Here is a 17,035-nt window from a genome sequence, read left to right as displayed (position 1 = left end):
AGTACCTGCAAAATCTTGAGTGGTGTGTGGACATGGACATTGGCATGTTTTTATCTAATGGCAACTTGGAGCTGATGCAGCTCAATATTTGTTTGCCTAACTTCAAACAGAGGAACCTTGCCTTTGATGGAACTACTCAAAGTTTTAAGTGGCTATATTAACACCTCTCAAGTAGCAGTCAACCCCAGTGCTTATGCATCCAAGTTTCATTCTGACCTGGAGACAGGAAGTTCCAAATATTTGTATCTCTTCTCTCTTGCTCTTCTTGTTTCTCTATAGACCCATGAAACTGGGCTTTTGGCCTTATTTGCTTCTAGCAGACATGGGGTTTTTTTCTGCATTAGAATAATTTCTAGAAAGCTTTGCTGTGATTTCTGTGACCCGCCTGGATGCAGTCCTGAGTAATGTGCTCTAGGCATTCCTGCTTTAGCAGGGGAGTTGGACCAGATGATCTCTAGAGGTCCCTTCCAACTCTGACAATTCCGTGATTCCGTGATTAAACCCTGTTGTTTGTTTTCTTTTTTTTTTTTTTTTTTTCCTGCAATAGATTCCAAATTCATGAGGGAATAGGGGAAAACTGATGAATTAAGACAAGAAGCAAATATATTCAAAAGAGAAATTTTGGAGACGGTTATTACAATGTCATGATATGATACAAAGGGTGAAGATGAAGGATGATATTTCTGCTTGAAAAGATGACTGATGATGCTCAAGGATCTTTCAGATTCTGGCAAATGGTGGTTCCATGACAATACTTACAGTCATTCAGTCTGGATATCCTATCCTTAGGAGGGATTTTTGCAGTGCCAGGAGTGCACTAGGAGTGAAGTGTGTTTGAATAGTGACCTTCAAATTAGCCTCTATTAGAATATTTTTCCACAGGGATTGCTTGGCCCAGGTTCAACTGAAAGCTTGGGGCAAGAAGGTGTAATTTTGTTTCTAGATATCTCTCTGGATGGAGAGAGCTGCTGTATGAATTATAAGGAAGGGAGTAATTTAATGTGTTTGTGGAAGGCAGTGGGAGCGCTTGCTTTGTAGTACAGCAGCCATACAGCAAAATGTTTTGCTGGGCAGTATCTGCTTCTGCCTTGTAGGCAAAATGTTCTGTGCATTATGGTATTTGCTCCAGTGCTGTCTGCTCCATTAAAGAGAGGAGGTCTGAACCCATGCGAAGAGGAAGATAGCCATGGGATCCCCAAAAGAGGGCATAAGAGCTGAGAACACTTCCTGGGACCTCCAACGCATGGGATTTCCTGTTGTCCCTGGCAGCCTGTGGGAACATGGACTTCACACTTCCTTAAATCCCTTTCTTCTTTCTGGAGCCACTGCTCACTAATCTTGCTGTCTGCAAATAGGTGTTCTCCTCAAGAGTTTTTTCGGCATCCTTTCATCCTGAATGAAAGGATGATCAGGAATCTACAGATGAACCCAAACTTCTCAAGGCTCGTAGATTATTATTTATTTAAAAAAAAAAAAAGGCACCTCTGTTTTGTACACCACATTTCTTTAAAAAAGAGAGTGATGGTTTTATGCAGTTCCAGCTGAGAAGCTATATTCTTCAGGGTGATGTTGCACCCATTTACCTAGCAACAAATTGAGATGTCTTGGAATGCTTTTGCTGAACAAATCAAAGACAGTACAGTGAGGGGGCTCCTGACTGCAGGTATTTATTTTGGTTAATTAGCTATTTTGGGAAGAAAAACCTGGATAGTGTTTTGAAAGTATGTCTGTGCCCATCTGAGCCAACAGTTGCTTGGAGATCTGCTCCTAGTTTGTTCATTTACTTATCAGCTCAGCAGAGGCTGGTATCGATGCAGAGCTGTAGTACCCATAACAAGAGAAAGTGTTCTGTCAAAGCACATCTCTAGGGCTGAGGGAGGGTTCTCTCTGCCCAAAACCTTTAAAGGTGTCTACAACCCACCTCTCGTCACATCTAAGCAGGCTTGAGGGGTCAGCAGGCAGCGGGGATGAAGAGGTCTGGCAGATGTGGACATCTGAATGAGTAATAGAGGAAAACTGGGATACGTTTCTTTCCAGATGGTCACTGCCATTATTCCTTTTCCCCTTGGAAGGAAGTAGGAGTAAAGAATGTGTTGCCTGAATCAGGGCACCTATTTTCAATCAGAAGCCCTGGGTAACCTTGCCAACCTATTTTGGTCCTGTTTTTTGTTTCTGATGGAGGCTGCTCATGATTAGATAAGAGTGGCAACCTGCTAAAGCAAAACAAGAAAACAATTCACTCCATCCGTTAAAGACTCTGGCCAGCAAATAAATGCTTTAACTGACTTTCAGATTATTTAATCCTATTGTGAGGTCCTACATTGCTAAGGAAGAGTTACTTAAATATTGCCAGGCAAAGGCACTGCAGCCAGGGAGTGTGGTAGGGAGTGCCTGTGATTGTCAAGTCAGGGAAGAGGGGGAACAGTGTGGCCTTTTTATTTTTAAATAAAAAATAAATCATTGCTTAATTATTTTACCTAGAATTCTCTTCCTGCCAAAGTGATACCGCCCTACTGATAAAGTGACTGCATTAGTCAGCCAAAGTCTTCCCTGACTTGTGTTCTAGTTTGATCAGAGACATTTTCCTCCACCACATCACTCCTGAAAATGACGTTAATTGTTCCTGTCTTGTTTTAAAAATAAAAATGGTGGAAGGGAAAAGGAAAGAAAAAAAGTGAAGATGTCTACCAGATGGTACTTAGTTTATCTGCAACTGTTCCTTGGGGTTTTAGACCATTTACAAAGGAAGTACTTTTTCTTTACAGTCAACCCTTGCTTTTGTAAATCTGAGTTAAATGGTCTTGCAGGAAAAGTTTGGCATTAGGGTTTGAATACTTCCACTCCTAACTATCAGCTGCAGTTTCAGCTCAGCACCAGTGCCACATAAACAATTCAGGGTGGACTCTAATTGGCGTCAAAGTACCTTTAAACTAGTCTGACAGTGCAAATGGGGCCTTAAAGGCAGCTTGAGTGTAATTTACATCTTCTTGAAAGCCTCTTTATCCTTCCAGAGTTGTATGAAGGGACTTCTGTGTAAGTGAGAATTTAGCCTTTCTTTCCCTCCAGCAATCCTGTGTGGTTATTTTTACTTCCTTTTTCCTCTCTAAACAGTGGTTTGATGCTGTGTGTTGTTTGAATCCAAAACTCTTAAAAGGAAAAGGTTTGTAATGCATATTTATAGCCACCTAAGTAACGGATGATATTTTTGCATGTTAAAATTCTTGTCTTATTCCCAAATTAGGCAAACAGATGCAGTCAAAACTGTGTCAGTTCTCTCCTTTGAATCCACACAGGATGCGATGCTTTTGTAACTAAAGGACAACCCATGAATGTTTAGAAGGGCTTTCTACCTCTTTGTGCAATGCTAGAAATAGATGTTATTGAGGTATGACTTATTCAGAGGGCCAGCATGCTTCAAAAGTACCTCTCTCAAACCACAGGAGAATGTGTGCTTATGCACACCTTGTCCTGTACAGATGGATTAGCTCGAGATGCTGTGTGAAGATCTTCATAATATTCCCCTTGCTGAATAGTCATCAGACCTCTGTGTCTGGCTGCTGTTCAACTGATCTGATTTTGAGCTTTTGGTTGCTGCAGGTTGCTGCACTGTCAGTTTTCCTGGTGTCTTGGGAGCATTTTGAACTCTCAGGCTCTTCATTTGGTTTTCATTCATGGAAGTAGTGCCTCACAGCACTGCTGTTGTGAGCTACGTAGACTGGTGTCATTGCTCTAGGATTCCCTAAGATGCCTAAGCCTTTCCCAAAGCTGAAATCCCGTGGCAAAATCTTGTTTACCACCTGTTTCTTTAGAATAGTGGCAGCAAACAAATACATTTTGGAAAAACTTTAAAAATCAATGACTCTTTGCTTTAGCCAGCACTAGAGGGACTATGTTCTAGGCAGGAAACCTCTAAACTGCATGTATATTTACTGTCACATTTCCATCATGGATCTCATACAGTCTTTGGGCCAAGGCAGAACTCTTCCAGCAAGTCCAGGAACCTTTCCCCATTCCCATGGCACACAGCTTTTTCTTCAGGTGTAGACTGCCAGCATCTACAGCCATCTTTCTCATGGCTGATGCTAGATTAGAAAGAGATGTTGCTGGCATATAGGTCTAGAGTTCCTAAAATGGCTTGTGAGAGACTTTTTAACTTTTTAAGCTATAATTTGCATTTATAAGCCGCTGTGTCTTCAAGCTTATAGGTAACCAAATTCCCCATCAAAATGCCCCTTGTTTAGTTATACTGCAGCTTCTTTCTTGAGAATTAAAATGTGAAACTCTTTCTCCTGGTTTGTTAGCCAACTTTTTGCTGAAGATGTTACATATTGTTTGCTCAGACCCAAAGTTTAAAAATTGTGCAAAAATGTTCTTCTGATTGATACAATATTTTTTTTTTGTTTTACTATATCTCAGCTTTAGTTCAATGTGTACATAAAAATAAGGTTAAAAAGAAAACAGGATGGAGGTTAACATCTGACACAGATATACACAAGAACCTTACCATCTTACCAAGCAGCACTACTAAGCTTTATGATCAGGCAGATTCCTCATCAGCACATGGGCTGTATTTACAGGATAAATGGACATTTTTTGCCTGAACACAGTTTTTTCTGTGTATAGCTGTAAGGAAAAATTCAGTCCTGATGGTTATGATAGGACGAAATATTAGTGTCATTGTGGCATAAGCCGTGGACCGTTAAAATAATAGGCTCCAAAGGGAATGAATGTGCCTTAGAGGAGCTCGGTGCAGCTTTTTGTGGCCCAACCAGTTAGCCTATATTGAGGGACCTTTGCCCCATTCTATCAGGAGGAAAATTTGGTTGTCAGAGTCAGACACTTCTTTGATGTAAAGTCATTTTTCAGTGAACACAGAAGAAGTGATTTTCTTGTGCAGAAGTTCAAGCAAGTCTGCTTAGTGGATATTTTGCTTCTGCTGTTTTGCTTTTGCTAGCTTTTTGCCGCTTTTATACCTACAAAAAGCTTTAACCATTTATTTCTGGGGTTTTTGCCAGCATCTAGGAGACCCTTCAATCCACAAGGTTTAACTTCCCTTTACTTTCTTTCATGGTCTTCAGTAGTTGCTTCCAGTACTTGCAGGTGCATAAAATACATGAAGAAATATTTAATTCCTACTTCCACTCAGCTTAGCTTCAAAGAGAAATGTTTAAGCATCATCAGCTTTAGTAAGGCTTGAGATTGTCTTCAGATCAAAGACCTGCAAGCTCACAGTCATTCCAACAAAGTGGTATTAATTTTGTAATTTAATTTCTCAGTTATGTAGACAGTTTGGCATATGTATTCTAAAGGTGGGGGTTTTTTTCTGCAATTTTAAAAGCAGATAAAATATTGGGAAGAGGTAAAAGGTCAAGTCCAGAGATCACGGATCCCTGAAACTTTTCTATGGGACTGGAAGACCCTTCAGACTTGTCAAGTGTATGCACTGCCCTATGTCTTAGATTCTTGTTTTTCATAGCCAACTTGGAAGGGAAGCAGTCCACAAACCAATTCCCCATGGTGCCCTCCACCTTTTTCACCTGCAGATGGCTAGAGTAGAAAAAAGTCAGTTCTGTATATTTCTGGGTAATTTATGTTACTGTCAGTTTTTCATATTAGATTTGGTCTTTACGAGATTGTACAAAGCTATTACAAGCAAATTGTTGTTTACAGAGAAAAGAATGTATTTCTGAATGATAATCTATATTGACTTCATGCTCCCTTGAGAGTGTAGTTTTTCAAGTGATTGAAATAGAAGTTATTATTGATACGTATAAAACTAGTGGGAAATTAAGAACGAGGGCTTGTTTTCTTATCATTTCTGTAATGCTGATCTTTAACAGCTCAGAAGACTCCAGCTGTGTAAAAGCACTCTTCTAGTCAGGGTCAGCTTTTAACTTCTCAACATGTAAAATGGTAATTACTTTAAATGTCTGACTCTATGAATTTCACAAAGTCTACAACAGCAATAAAGAGCTGGAAATGTTCTGGAAGGTAATGATAGGCCAAGTTAACTTTAATAACTCTCAAGAAATTTGATGATGTCACCTTCTGCTGCGGTTAGTTCTTCATTATCAGCTCAGTAAGGTTTGAGCAAGGCAGTATTTCATGCGGTGTTCCTTAAGAGTTCCTCTAAGTCTAGCAGGACATAGTGTTAGACACTGAGCCTCAAATTCTGGGGGTCCCACAACAAAGCTCTAGTGTCTATTATTTTTTATTAGCTGCCTCTAACCAGTAAGAAACATCCAGCACTGAAATGTGGATGCCGTATCAATTCCAAGGGCTGAATCAGTGTGTTAGTTGTGTCTTAGAAAGGGCTGGGCAAGTATAGGCACTGTCTGATAAATAAGATTTTTATAAGGTCCTGATCACTTGAGATCATCATTTATCTTATTGTATCTTTTGGAAGAGCTAAAGATTTTGAGCCCTAGTTCTGTTGGAGTTGTGGCAGTTGTATTCTGTCATAATTTCCCATTTGCTTAAACATTGTCATACACTGATCAGATGCATTGTTTTAACCCACGGTAAGTTGTATTATTTCAAATACTACTTTGCTCTCTGTATGTTATACAAAGAGCTCCCAAAATTTCTGAGACTGTGAGCATTGCCTGGTCGCAGAAATATCATACCTTGGAAACCCTTAAAAGGAGGACCCTCCATTTTGTCCTTTTTTGTCCTCGCAGGTGATTAGACATGCCTACTGGCATCATGCCATTCTGAATGATCCCCTCTCTGTCTTAGTTTGGCACCTAGTTTAGGTACTGGAAGTTGGACGTCATTTTCCCTAGAACTTCTGTAGTCCATGAAGGGAGATGAGCAACAGGACCTATTGCAGGAATGCTGGCTTGCTTTATATGGAGGATTATTTTCTTTTCTGACCATCCAAACCTCCTAGACATCTTGCAACCCCTGAAGTTACTGGGTACAAATACCTCACTCTTCCATTATCTGTTTTCCAGTGTTTAATGGCTGATTTTGCAGCGCTGTTTGAATGCTGCTGACTTCACATGCAGAACCAGACAGCAATTGTGATTTACTAGGTTGATTTTATGGCTGGGAAACAAAAATGTTTGTTGTAACTCAGTGACATTAACATATATTTTTAGAATATGAAATAAAAATAGCTGTTTCCAATAGAAACAGTGGGTACTAATGTAGCAATAACATGAGTGACACATGCCACAGGAGAGGAATTGTTGTTGGCATGGGTGGATGTACCCCTAGGTGTTTTTCCTGTGTCTCAAGCTGCACTAGCTTGCAGCATTACCAGAAAATTCAATTAGCGGCGTTTTTAACATGGCTCTTTTTTCTGCTAGTGCATTATCCACTTGTAGCTGTTCAATATTTAATTTATAGGTCAAATAGAGGGAGGGGGGGTTGTTTGTTTGTTTTGGGACAGGTTTGGGGGTTTTGGTTTTGTTTGTTTGAGCTTGAATTTTTGTTTGCTTTTTTGTTTGTTTGGTTTGGTTTGGTTTTGCTTGTTTGTTTTCTTTTTTAAATGAGGTTTCTTTTGTCAGTTGGCCCACAGGGGTGGTTAGAACCTCATCTCAAAATTTATCCAGTGGAAACTAAAAGTTGCTAGTCTCTAGCAACTGTTACATACATAGTCTACATTTCTGGCTGTCCATATCCTAGCAGGTAATTGTTTCTATCAAGATCCATCACCCTGGGCAGAGACTGACAACGTTTGCTGGCAGTTTCAGCAGATAGGTCAGTGATGGAGCAGGGGCTGTCTGCAAGGGTGTACCAGTAGAGAGGGTTGAGCTTCACTGAGAAGGCAGCCTGGGGACTCTGGCACTGCAGCAGACTGAGTGCTTCCTCGTTATATGGACAGAGCACTTCAGTCTCCAGCCTTGTCAAGCTGTCACCTTTCATCAGCAATAAATCTGCTTGCTAAATAATTGAAAAAAGTAATAAAACATTTTTATTATCCATGACAAATGCTTGTCTTAGGAGAAGTTGAGAAAATAATGACTTGATTTAAATATTTATTAAATCAAGTAATTTTTGAGGCATCTTTAAGGCCTGAAGGTATTTTACGTTAGGATAAAACAATTGCATAATTTATGTTATATATTATGCCACTGGTGCAGTGTTGCTCAGAAGAAATAAAACTATTCTCACTTTAATGTTTTTAATTTTAAGCTAGCCTGGCATTGCATGTTAACAGCATTTTTGTCCAATTTCTCAGTCTGCTCTCTCTTGCCAATGCCATCTGCTTTCTTGTTTTACCACCTCTTTAACAACCAGGTGATTTTTGCCATCTTTACCCTCCTCCTCAAAATGCCCAGCAGTCCCATTTGGGTTTATGGGGTTAGTGTGCTAAGCAATATTCATATGTTTATATAAATGTGTCCCCTATCCTAAAGAACCTTTTTCCATTTCTAGTTCAATAGCTTCTAAGTCTTCCAACATCCTGATTTATAACACTGAATTATTTTACTGGTCTGATCTGCTTGTTATGCCAGCTGGTTTTGTTGATCTGTAATGTATTCATTTATGCAGTAGGTTCTACTCTAGCAAAGCACTTCATTTTAAGTGTGCAGGTAGACTTGGTGAAAAGAATGTGATTAGCTCAAATCTAAGCACCTGCCTTAAATGCTTTGCTGGATTTGAGGCTTAGGAAAGAGAAAAAGATTGGTCTAATTATGTTGAATGTGTTTTAGAGCTGCTTTATCCTAATAGCCTTATCATCAGACCAACCTCTGGTTATGGATACTCAACATAAAATATTTCTCATGCTTGCCAGGCTTTTCTATTCACTTCATAGTTTTCTAGATCTCTTTCCTGGCTTTTCTGAACTTTAATCTCAAACACAGTATGCATAGGAAAATCTATCTATGCCTCTTAGGAAGCAACTTTAGAGAAACCATGTCTTAAAATGCTGGATGTAAAAGGGAATGAGAAGCTGGTGTCATGAGTTCATTTGTTTTTTGTGTGTGTGAGGAGACCAAAATATTTATAGAAGTTCCAGACTATAGTAGGCCACAGAATAAATGTGCCAGTGGGACCAGAATGATGAAAAAGGAGGAAAAAGATAAAATGAATGAAATAAGGGCTAAATTCTGGTCTGCTATTAATATTGAGCCAGTATTATAACTATTGGGGAAAAGAGAAGGGCATAAACTATTGAAAAGGAAATCTGAAGAAAAGATGCACATGTATTTTTCCAGTTCTAGGTCTTACCTGCTGGTGTTTGTCTTTTTCCATTCCTCAGATCTGTGTGTCCTCACTCCCACAGATGCCAGGGGGATTTACAGCACTTAGTTTAACTCATGGTCACTGTAAAAACTGCCCTAGACCCAATGTTAAAATAATTGCTGCTACTGCTTACACAAGTCTGGATTTAGGTAGACTGGGTTTTTGCTTTTCCTGCTGCTGCGTGGCCAGGGCATGAGGCATTGCCAAGACCAGAAAGCTACACACAACCCCAGGTGTTTTCAAAGAAAGGAACATTTGTTGAGTTGTCTTTGCAAGCCCTTCCTCTTCTGCAGTGTTTGGCTTGGATGTGTTGTCATTTCTGAAGCTGTAACAAGCTCCTCGTGGAATTCACACTGTGCAGTTTCCTGTGTGTTATTTTTCAGAGGCAAGGCTATACTATGGTTTTCTTTCCCCCTTGTTCCTCCCTACGTGAGCTTTTGGCATCTTTATCAAGGATGGTACTTGAGCAAATGCTTAAAGTGATTGCACTGCCTAGACTCGAAGATAGAAATAGACTTAGGCACTCTTGAAAAAATATGAACTGAGGCAGATGTTTAATGCTTTCTAGGATGCAAACCAAGTGTTTTCTCAGAAAGATTATTCATAATTGTTTTTTACCATATATATCATGATAGGGAGAGGGAGGAAAAAAGGAGGAAATAGCTGCATAGCAGTAGATTTGTAACAACTTCTCATGCTTATGATTAGTTGCCACCAGTGTTTTCCACTGAATGCAACCTATACATGGGGCAATAGTGTCCCAGGCTTTTGCCTTCCTTCTTTTTAATGGGCACGGGGCAGACAGTGGTGGGTAGTGGACAATCCTTGGCTCTGTGCACAGCTCTGCCCTGCCTCGCTGAGAGTCTTTGCTCACTTTGCCTCTCTGTCTCTCCTTCCTTCTGTGTCTGTTTAAATTACAGAGGCATAAAAGGCTAAAAACTGGCTCTTTCTCTGTTTTTGACCCTGCTGCCCATTGGCATGTCAAAATGTTTTTGTAATGTAAATAATTATTAAGAAATTTCTCATTTGCCACCTAATCATCTGCAACTTGAGACTCTGTATATGAGGCTGACTGACCACTCCGCCACCAGTATGAAAAAAATCTGAGAGGTCTGAGGATACCTTCAGGTTTTCTGTGTTTGTGGTGTTGATCTTCAGTGATGGTTCAGCTGCCAGAGACTTGGGCCCACCCTGTGGACTGTTGAAAGGTCCATGAAGTGTCACAAAAAAAAAAATTAATATAGAAGCATGCAGTTTCAGGGCAGTATTGGAAAAGCTGGCTTGATGTCCATACAGCTTTCATGCAACATGGGCAGTCTTCTGCCTTTCCAGTGTGTCAGTGCAGGGTTCGCAACATTTTTGGTAGTATATGAGAATGTAAGTGGACTGAGGCATCGGTCTTGCACATACTGTGAGCTATGTTCTCAGCTCTGAGGCTATATGCATAATGCTTTCTGCCTAACATTAGTTTTCTATTTGTCTTTTGCAGCACTTTTACAGGCAGTCATAGCTGGTGATCTGCTGAAGGTAAGTACAGAACATTGAGTGTCCGCTTTTTCACAGCTTTTTGCAGGTTTGATATACTGTAAATTTTATCACACCTCTGCTCAAAACATAAATAGACTGCTGTAGGGACTGCTGGCACGTGCCATTTTACAGCCTTTCCAGGAAACCCTGAATATTAGGGGAACACATCAGTCAGGTGAGGTGTGAAATTCGAGTGAATAGGATCTGGTGTTAGACAGCAGCTTTCAGCCCAGGATTCATAGTGCGTTGCACAGAGCAACGTGCCAGTTACTAACAGGGAAATTACTATACTGGCAAATGCAACATTGAACAGCAGGGTAGTTCTGATACAGCCTTACACAGTGAAGGATATTTTACAGCACTGAGGTTGGTGGCCAAGCCCCTAGAGTTGCTAGAGTCTTCTTAACTTCTGTCTAGGCAACCACCAGACCAGGTAGAACAAACCTCAGCTTGTTTTATCATCTGATGGATGTCTCAAAACGTGTAGTGTCTTGGTATTGTTAGTTGTTGGGAGGTAAAGGCAATGACAAAAACATGTTTTGTGCCCAAATTCTGAAGTTCCATAACTGACAGTTATTCAGGCTGGGCTTTTCGGTAGCCAAGTCAGGAATTGAAAGCATGTCCTTGAATTTGGATGAGGACTGTGATTAATGATTGCAATTTTATCTGTGAGAAGCCAGCTTGGAGCCATTTGTAAAAATGACAGTACTGTTAGGCCAACTCTTTGCAGGTGCCCCTTCTATACCTCTGCCCCTGTGTTTGTGGCTGCAGCATCTAGAAAGCAGTCCTTCAGCCAGCAGTCATAAAAATATTGTCCCCTTTCTGCTTCTTGAAAACTTTTTGCCTGACTTTGCTTTGACAGGGAAACTTCTTGCCCTTCTTCAGAAGTAGTGCATCATAAATGATGCCATACTTCCACAATCCTCTCCTTCTTTTCTGCAGTGATTTGCACTGCAAACCTCCCCAGAGTTTGCAACAATTCTGGGACCTGGCCGGTTGTTGTTTCCTCTCCATTCTTCACCACGTAGCGCTTCTTTCCCCTTCTGCCAGCCCTGGCTGGGGGGCAGAGGTGGAGAAGGGAGATATGGGGCAACTGAACCCCACTGCCCTGTGGATTTTTGAGTTGGAGTTCTGTGGTTTAGTCAGAAAGGGTCTGCCTCCTGGGCTAAAGAAAAATTGGGATTTTCAGTAGGGAAGCTAGAACTTTTTGTCAGATACATACACTTTTAAATACTTTTAAATACCCCAGAAGCTTCAGCAGAAGTGGTTTTGCAAGCATTGCTAGCAAGCAAGAATTCATTGCAATGTCAATTAGCAATGTCTCATTTTTTAGGAAATACAAACTGCTCTTCTTAAGCCATATAATTGTCAATACTTCTAGTTTCAGATAATTTTTCATTGGGGCCTGAAAGCTGGTTTTAAAGTAAAGTTTTATTTCATTGTATTCCATTTTTTTACTGACCCCCTATGAAAATAGTAAATAACTTGCCTGTATATTTTTTTCTCTGCTCTCCCTCCTCTCATCTTATCCTTCTGTGTGTTTGTTGTTTTTATTTTACAGTTCATAGAATGCTGTAAAAAAGGAGCCAATTTGCTAATCCAAGGACCTGATCACTGCTCGTTGTTGCACCATGCTGCCAAGTCTGGGCATGGTGAGATTGTGAAATACATCCTTGAGCATGGTGAGTCACAGTGGGCAAATCCACAGAGAGATGTACTTTAGCGAAGTGTGGGTCAGGTAAAACCACACCATGTGGCTGGAAGTGCCCTCACTCATTTGTGGTCACCCTAGGAATATGTCCACCTGCAGCATGGCTGAGCCTGAGGCTGAGGATGTGGTAGCAGTGACACTGATGGCTCTAGATAAAGTGTGGAAACAAAAGTAAAGATGGCTTTTGAGGAGGATGGGTATTTTTACCTAGTTAGGGGGCTGTGAAGCAGCAATGTGATGCTCTATCTAGTTAGAACCTCTGGCATAGGAATCCTCTGAACTAATTTGGTTTTCAATTAGACCATATGTTGCAGAAAGTGTCTAATCTCCACTACAACATTTACAACAATGCAGAGCTCACTCAACCATTGGTATTATTTCAGTATTTAATAACACACTTGTTAGGAGTCCGTGCAGTTATTTCTAGACTGGATTTACCTAGTTTCCCTTCCAACCTTCCAATATTATGTCTCTGTTATATTCAAGACCACACGACAACAAAAATTTATGATCTCCATTTTATATTTATATGTTGCGATCCTGCCATTTTCCTTTTTTCCTTTTGACTCTCTTTATCTTTGTCAATAGCAGGATTACAGGCGTGCTTACACAGGGTATGCAGCAATCTGTGCGTGTACACACATTTGAGGCAGTCACATTCAAGAGTTTCTGCCTGTTGGACTACCATAATCTTATTCACTGGTTGCTGGAGAGTGGTTCAGTAATATTGTCACTGCTCGGCACACAGAGCTAAATGACCAGCCTCCTGCACTGTAGAAAACATTTTCTAGTCCTTTAAATATTCTTGTAACTCTTCTCTGATCCCTCTTTAAAATATTAATGCCTATTCTGACTTCTGGATGTCAAATTAGGGATATTATTTCAGCAGCAATGTTAGCACTAAATACAGAGACCACTTCTGGTAATTGGAATAAGTGTTAGCTAATGCTCAAAAGTTACTGCAGAAATTGTACAGGGAGAAGAAAAAAGCACAACTCATAGGAAACTCAGAAACAGTAATTAATCCGTTAACATTTGGGTTAATTGGGATGCAATTAGCTTGAGCTTCACTCCTAAGTTTAGGTGTCTACATATAGGTGTCATGTAATCTATCGGTCTAAGTTCCTGTGCTGTCAAAAGAAACCTATGACTCAGTTCATTTGCTCATGTATGACAGAGGTACCAGAGACCATCTGCCCCCTTTCAAGGGTAGATGGAAGTGAGGTGGGCATCTTTAATAACATCAGGTTTCTAGCATGACATGCTCAACGGGGACCCTAGTGAAAATAATCATTGGAGCCCAGCAAATGATTTGGCTGACAGTTACCTGTGTGCTTCATTCATTTAGCTAAATATAACTGTATAATGTCATTTGCCCCTGGACATCCAGGAAATCTGCATGGGTCTGCAAGTTGACATACAAAGCCTGTAAGAAACCCACACTGGACTGGCAGCTGGACCCCAACCAAGCATCCCTGTCATTCCAAATACATCCCAAGACCTGCCCTTAGGCATATTGAATGGCACATATCTGTGTGTGGGCAGCTAACCGTTCCCCAGATACCCAATGGAGGGGGTCTGAACAGCTGCTTTACTCTTTTATGTATAGATACCTACACATGGGTAGCTACGTGTAGTTGGCCTTACATCCAAATATTAGCCGGTTTTCTCCACAGTTGTAACCAGTAACAGTGTTAACTCTACCTCCTGTTCAACTTCTCTGGATTATCTCATTAGTTACATTGCTTATATGTACCTCTGAATTCCGTAGACAGACATAATTTCACTTAATTTTTTTAATGCCTCTCCTCTCACAGTGCATGTGACAGGTGCCAATTCACTGTCATGGCTGCCTCTCCAGGATTTTTCTTAATCCCATATACCTTAACTTACAGTCTGACCCAGTTACTGGTCCTTTGGTGAAGGTTTAAAACAAGATAATTTAAGCTGGTAAGAATGTGAGCAGGGAATCCATGGGAATTTTTGAAGTGAATAGAGAAATGTGAGGGATTACGGACTGTTAGACAAAGACAAACCAGAAGGTTGAGCAAATGTCAGCTCAGTTCCTCTCTCCCTCCTTTATCCCCAAGAATGGCAGGAAGCTTTTGCAGCTTTCCAGACATATGTCCTCTGGGCTTCTCCAAACGCATTGTTTGTTTAACATTCTCCAGGGATCAGAGAGTACATGGGACAATGCTCTAATAGGGGCCTTCTCTCTTCTCCCACCGAGCAATTAATGAAACTCATTTCTACCCTGGGCATTTCTCAGTCACAAACGAGCTCTCTTGCTGAATCATCATCATAATGTCCTTGTTTTTCTGTTGCGTTCTCTGGCATCTGGCATCTTCTCAAGATTAATTAGTGTATAAGACCCAATCCAACGCTACTAATATCTGAGGCTTTCCCTGCATCTAGCTTCTCATTTCTGCTGGTATCCGCCCTTGATAAAAATGAGTCTTACTCCTGTTCTGGCAATTACTTCTGCCCAGCCACACTTCCTCTGTACTTTTTCTGCTTCTGATACATGGCTGAAGATAGTTAATATTAATAGAAGTTCCACTGTAAAATACCCTCCGGCACACAGCACAGAAAACCCATTATTAATCACACAGGGAAAAATCTTCTGAATATCTTTAAAAAACAACAAAACAAGACAAGACAAAAACCACCATACCAGGAATTTTAACTGCCTCGTGTGCAAATAGCAGAGTGAATCGAATGTGATACAAGAGTGGGGCCCATAGCACTGGTATTGTGAAGGACAGAAAATGCTGCAATGATGCTGAGACTGTCCTTTGTGGAGATGGCTTTGTGCTTTCTGCAAACATGCAGGGTACATTAATATGAGAAGTTATTCTGAGATCTTGATCAAAATGTTATAGGGAGGAAAATAACCCTTCTTAAATTAGAAAAAGCAGAGATGAGTCACAAAAGGAGGGTGCTGTGCAGCATTGCCAGATACTTAGCAGTGGACTAGCACAAGCCTGGAATAGCAGCTGAAGCATCAATGTAGTAGGTGTCAGGACAACAGCTGCTTGCTGCTGCAGGAGGAATTGTGTTGGCTGCTGTTCCTGCAAAAGAGTTTCTCTCTATCCCCCGTTCAGGAAGGGCAGATACACAGACCTATCTGTTGTTCAAGACCGCCTTCCTCAATCAGGGGTCTTTTGCTTGTAGTAAGAAGGTCACCTTTTAAGATCTGCCTGTAGCTGGGCTAAGGAAGCTTAGCTTGAAACTGAGGGCCACACTCAGTAGGTATCTGTTTAATGCTGCAGTCAGCAGCTGTCTCACACCCTAATGCATAGACATTAGAGAAGAGTTAACTGTTTACTTGCTTAACACAAACAGAATTAGGGAGGGCTTAAGAAGATGTCAGAAAAAGGACCTCCTAAATCATCATCTGTGTTTGGAATCAAATTTGGCTTGTAGTCTTTGTCTGGCAGTTCTGAACTATTTATAATTTATAACCATTATGCAAGACATTCCAAGGTTTGCCTTCTCTTTGTCTTCTCTTCTCCAGAGGCTCAAAAGACAAACAAGGATTCTGTAGTTCATCTAGTATATTTTAACTTTAAACAGAAGAGAGGAAAGAAGTTTACAGTTGCCTTAGGAGTTTGTGGTGAGAACTTCTGGTGGAACAGTCAGTCAGTGAAGCATCCCATCCTGAACATTTCTGTGACCACAAACCTCAGTGTCCTTGCTCCATTAAGTAGCATCCTCTGGGAAGATGTAGGATGCTTTAGTTACTCTTAGCACTGTAAAGTCAACAGTAAAGAGCTATTAGTGAGTTTGGGTTTGCACTCTGACCAGACTCAGGAGTTCCAAAGAAGACTTTTGGAAAGAAAATTTTGCCATGACAGAGATGTACATCAGGGAAAAAGTTTGAATAGTCATCACAAACCAACACTGAAGAGTGAATTTGCCTGACATTTGCTAGTATGTCTAGTTCTGTAGAATGTTTTAGGGTAGTGGACATCTGTGAGGAATCTAAGCAGAAAACAGCTTAGTTTTCCTAGAAGGCACAAGGAAGTCTGTTTTAAGGTGTAAGTTTACCAAATTTTAGGTCAACATGCTCCTATAGACCAACTACCCTCTATGTTACTGTGGAAATTCTAAGCTAAAAGACACTATCAGTAAACACCAGACACGGTTAATCTTCACATAGGGTGAAAATGAGGAGTGTGGAGTATAGGGAAGGCTTGAAATAGTTCTGACTATGCAGATTACCATTATTTTAAAATATTCCCTCTCTGAATGTAAGGAACGAAATGCAGTTTTGTCCCCAAGATAACAACCACCACCAAGTTATTAAACAAAGAGGGTGTTCGACAGATAAACACCAAAAAACACTGATAATATCTAACATTACTGCTTAAAGCAAATGTCCTCCTTCCCTAATTCCATGAAGGACTGACAGGACAAGGGACTGGCAGGGGTTAATAGCTGGGGGTCTCCTGTGGGTAGCTGTAACCACATCCATTGGAGAGGGCAGGGTGTGCTGTGGGCCGGAGGCCTTTCGGACTGCATGGTGCTGTATATTTTGGAAATGCCTCTGAAATATAGTCATTTTGTCTCTCTTTTATGTTGTAGTGAGCTCAGCTA

At 40.7% G+C, this 17,035-nt stretch overlaps 1 protein-coding gene across 5 annotated transcripts in view; it reads left to right on the top strand.

Annotated features, from left to right (window-relative positions):
- DGKI (diacylglycerol kinase, iota) overlaps positions 1-17,035 on the top strand; it is a 228,070-nt gene that overhangs the window by 193,489 nt on the left and 17,546 nt on the right. For all 5 annotated transcript variants that reach the window (XM_014937443.1, XM_014937447.1, XM_014937446.1 and 2 more), the window contains 2 exons: positions 10,688-10,725; positions 12,287-12,407. In XM_014937443.1, the coding sequence (XP_014792929.1) occupies positions 10,688-10,725; positions 12,287-12,407 (159 nt within the window). The remainder of the gene's footprint in view (positions 1-10,687; positions 10,726-12,286; positions 12,408-17,035) is intronic.

This window comes from Calidris pugnax, unplaced genomic scaffold (genome assembly GCF_001431845.1).
Source record: "Calidris pugnax isolate Ruff unplaced genomic scaffold, ASM143184v1 scaffold1, whole genome shotgun sequence".
In the NCBI taxonomy this organism is placed as follows: domain Eukaryota; kingdom Metazoa; phylum Chordata; class Aves; order Charadriiformes; family Scolopacidae; genus Calidris; species Calidris pugnax.
The sequence above is the reverse complement of the archived record's forward strand: the minus strand, read 5'-3'. Positions and strand labels throughout refer to the sequence as shown.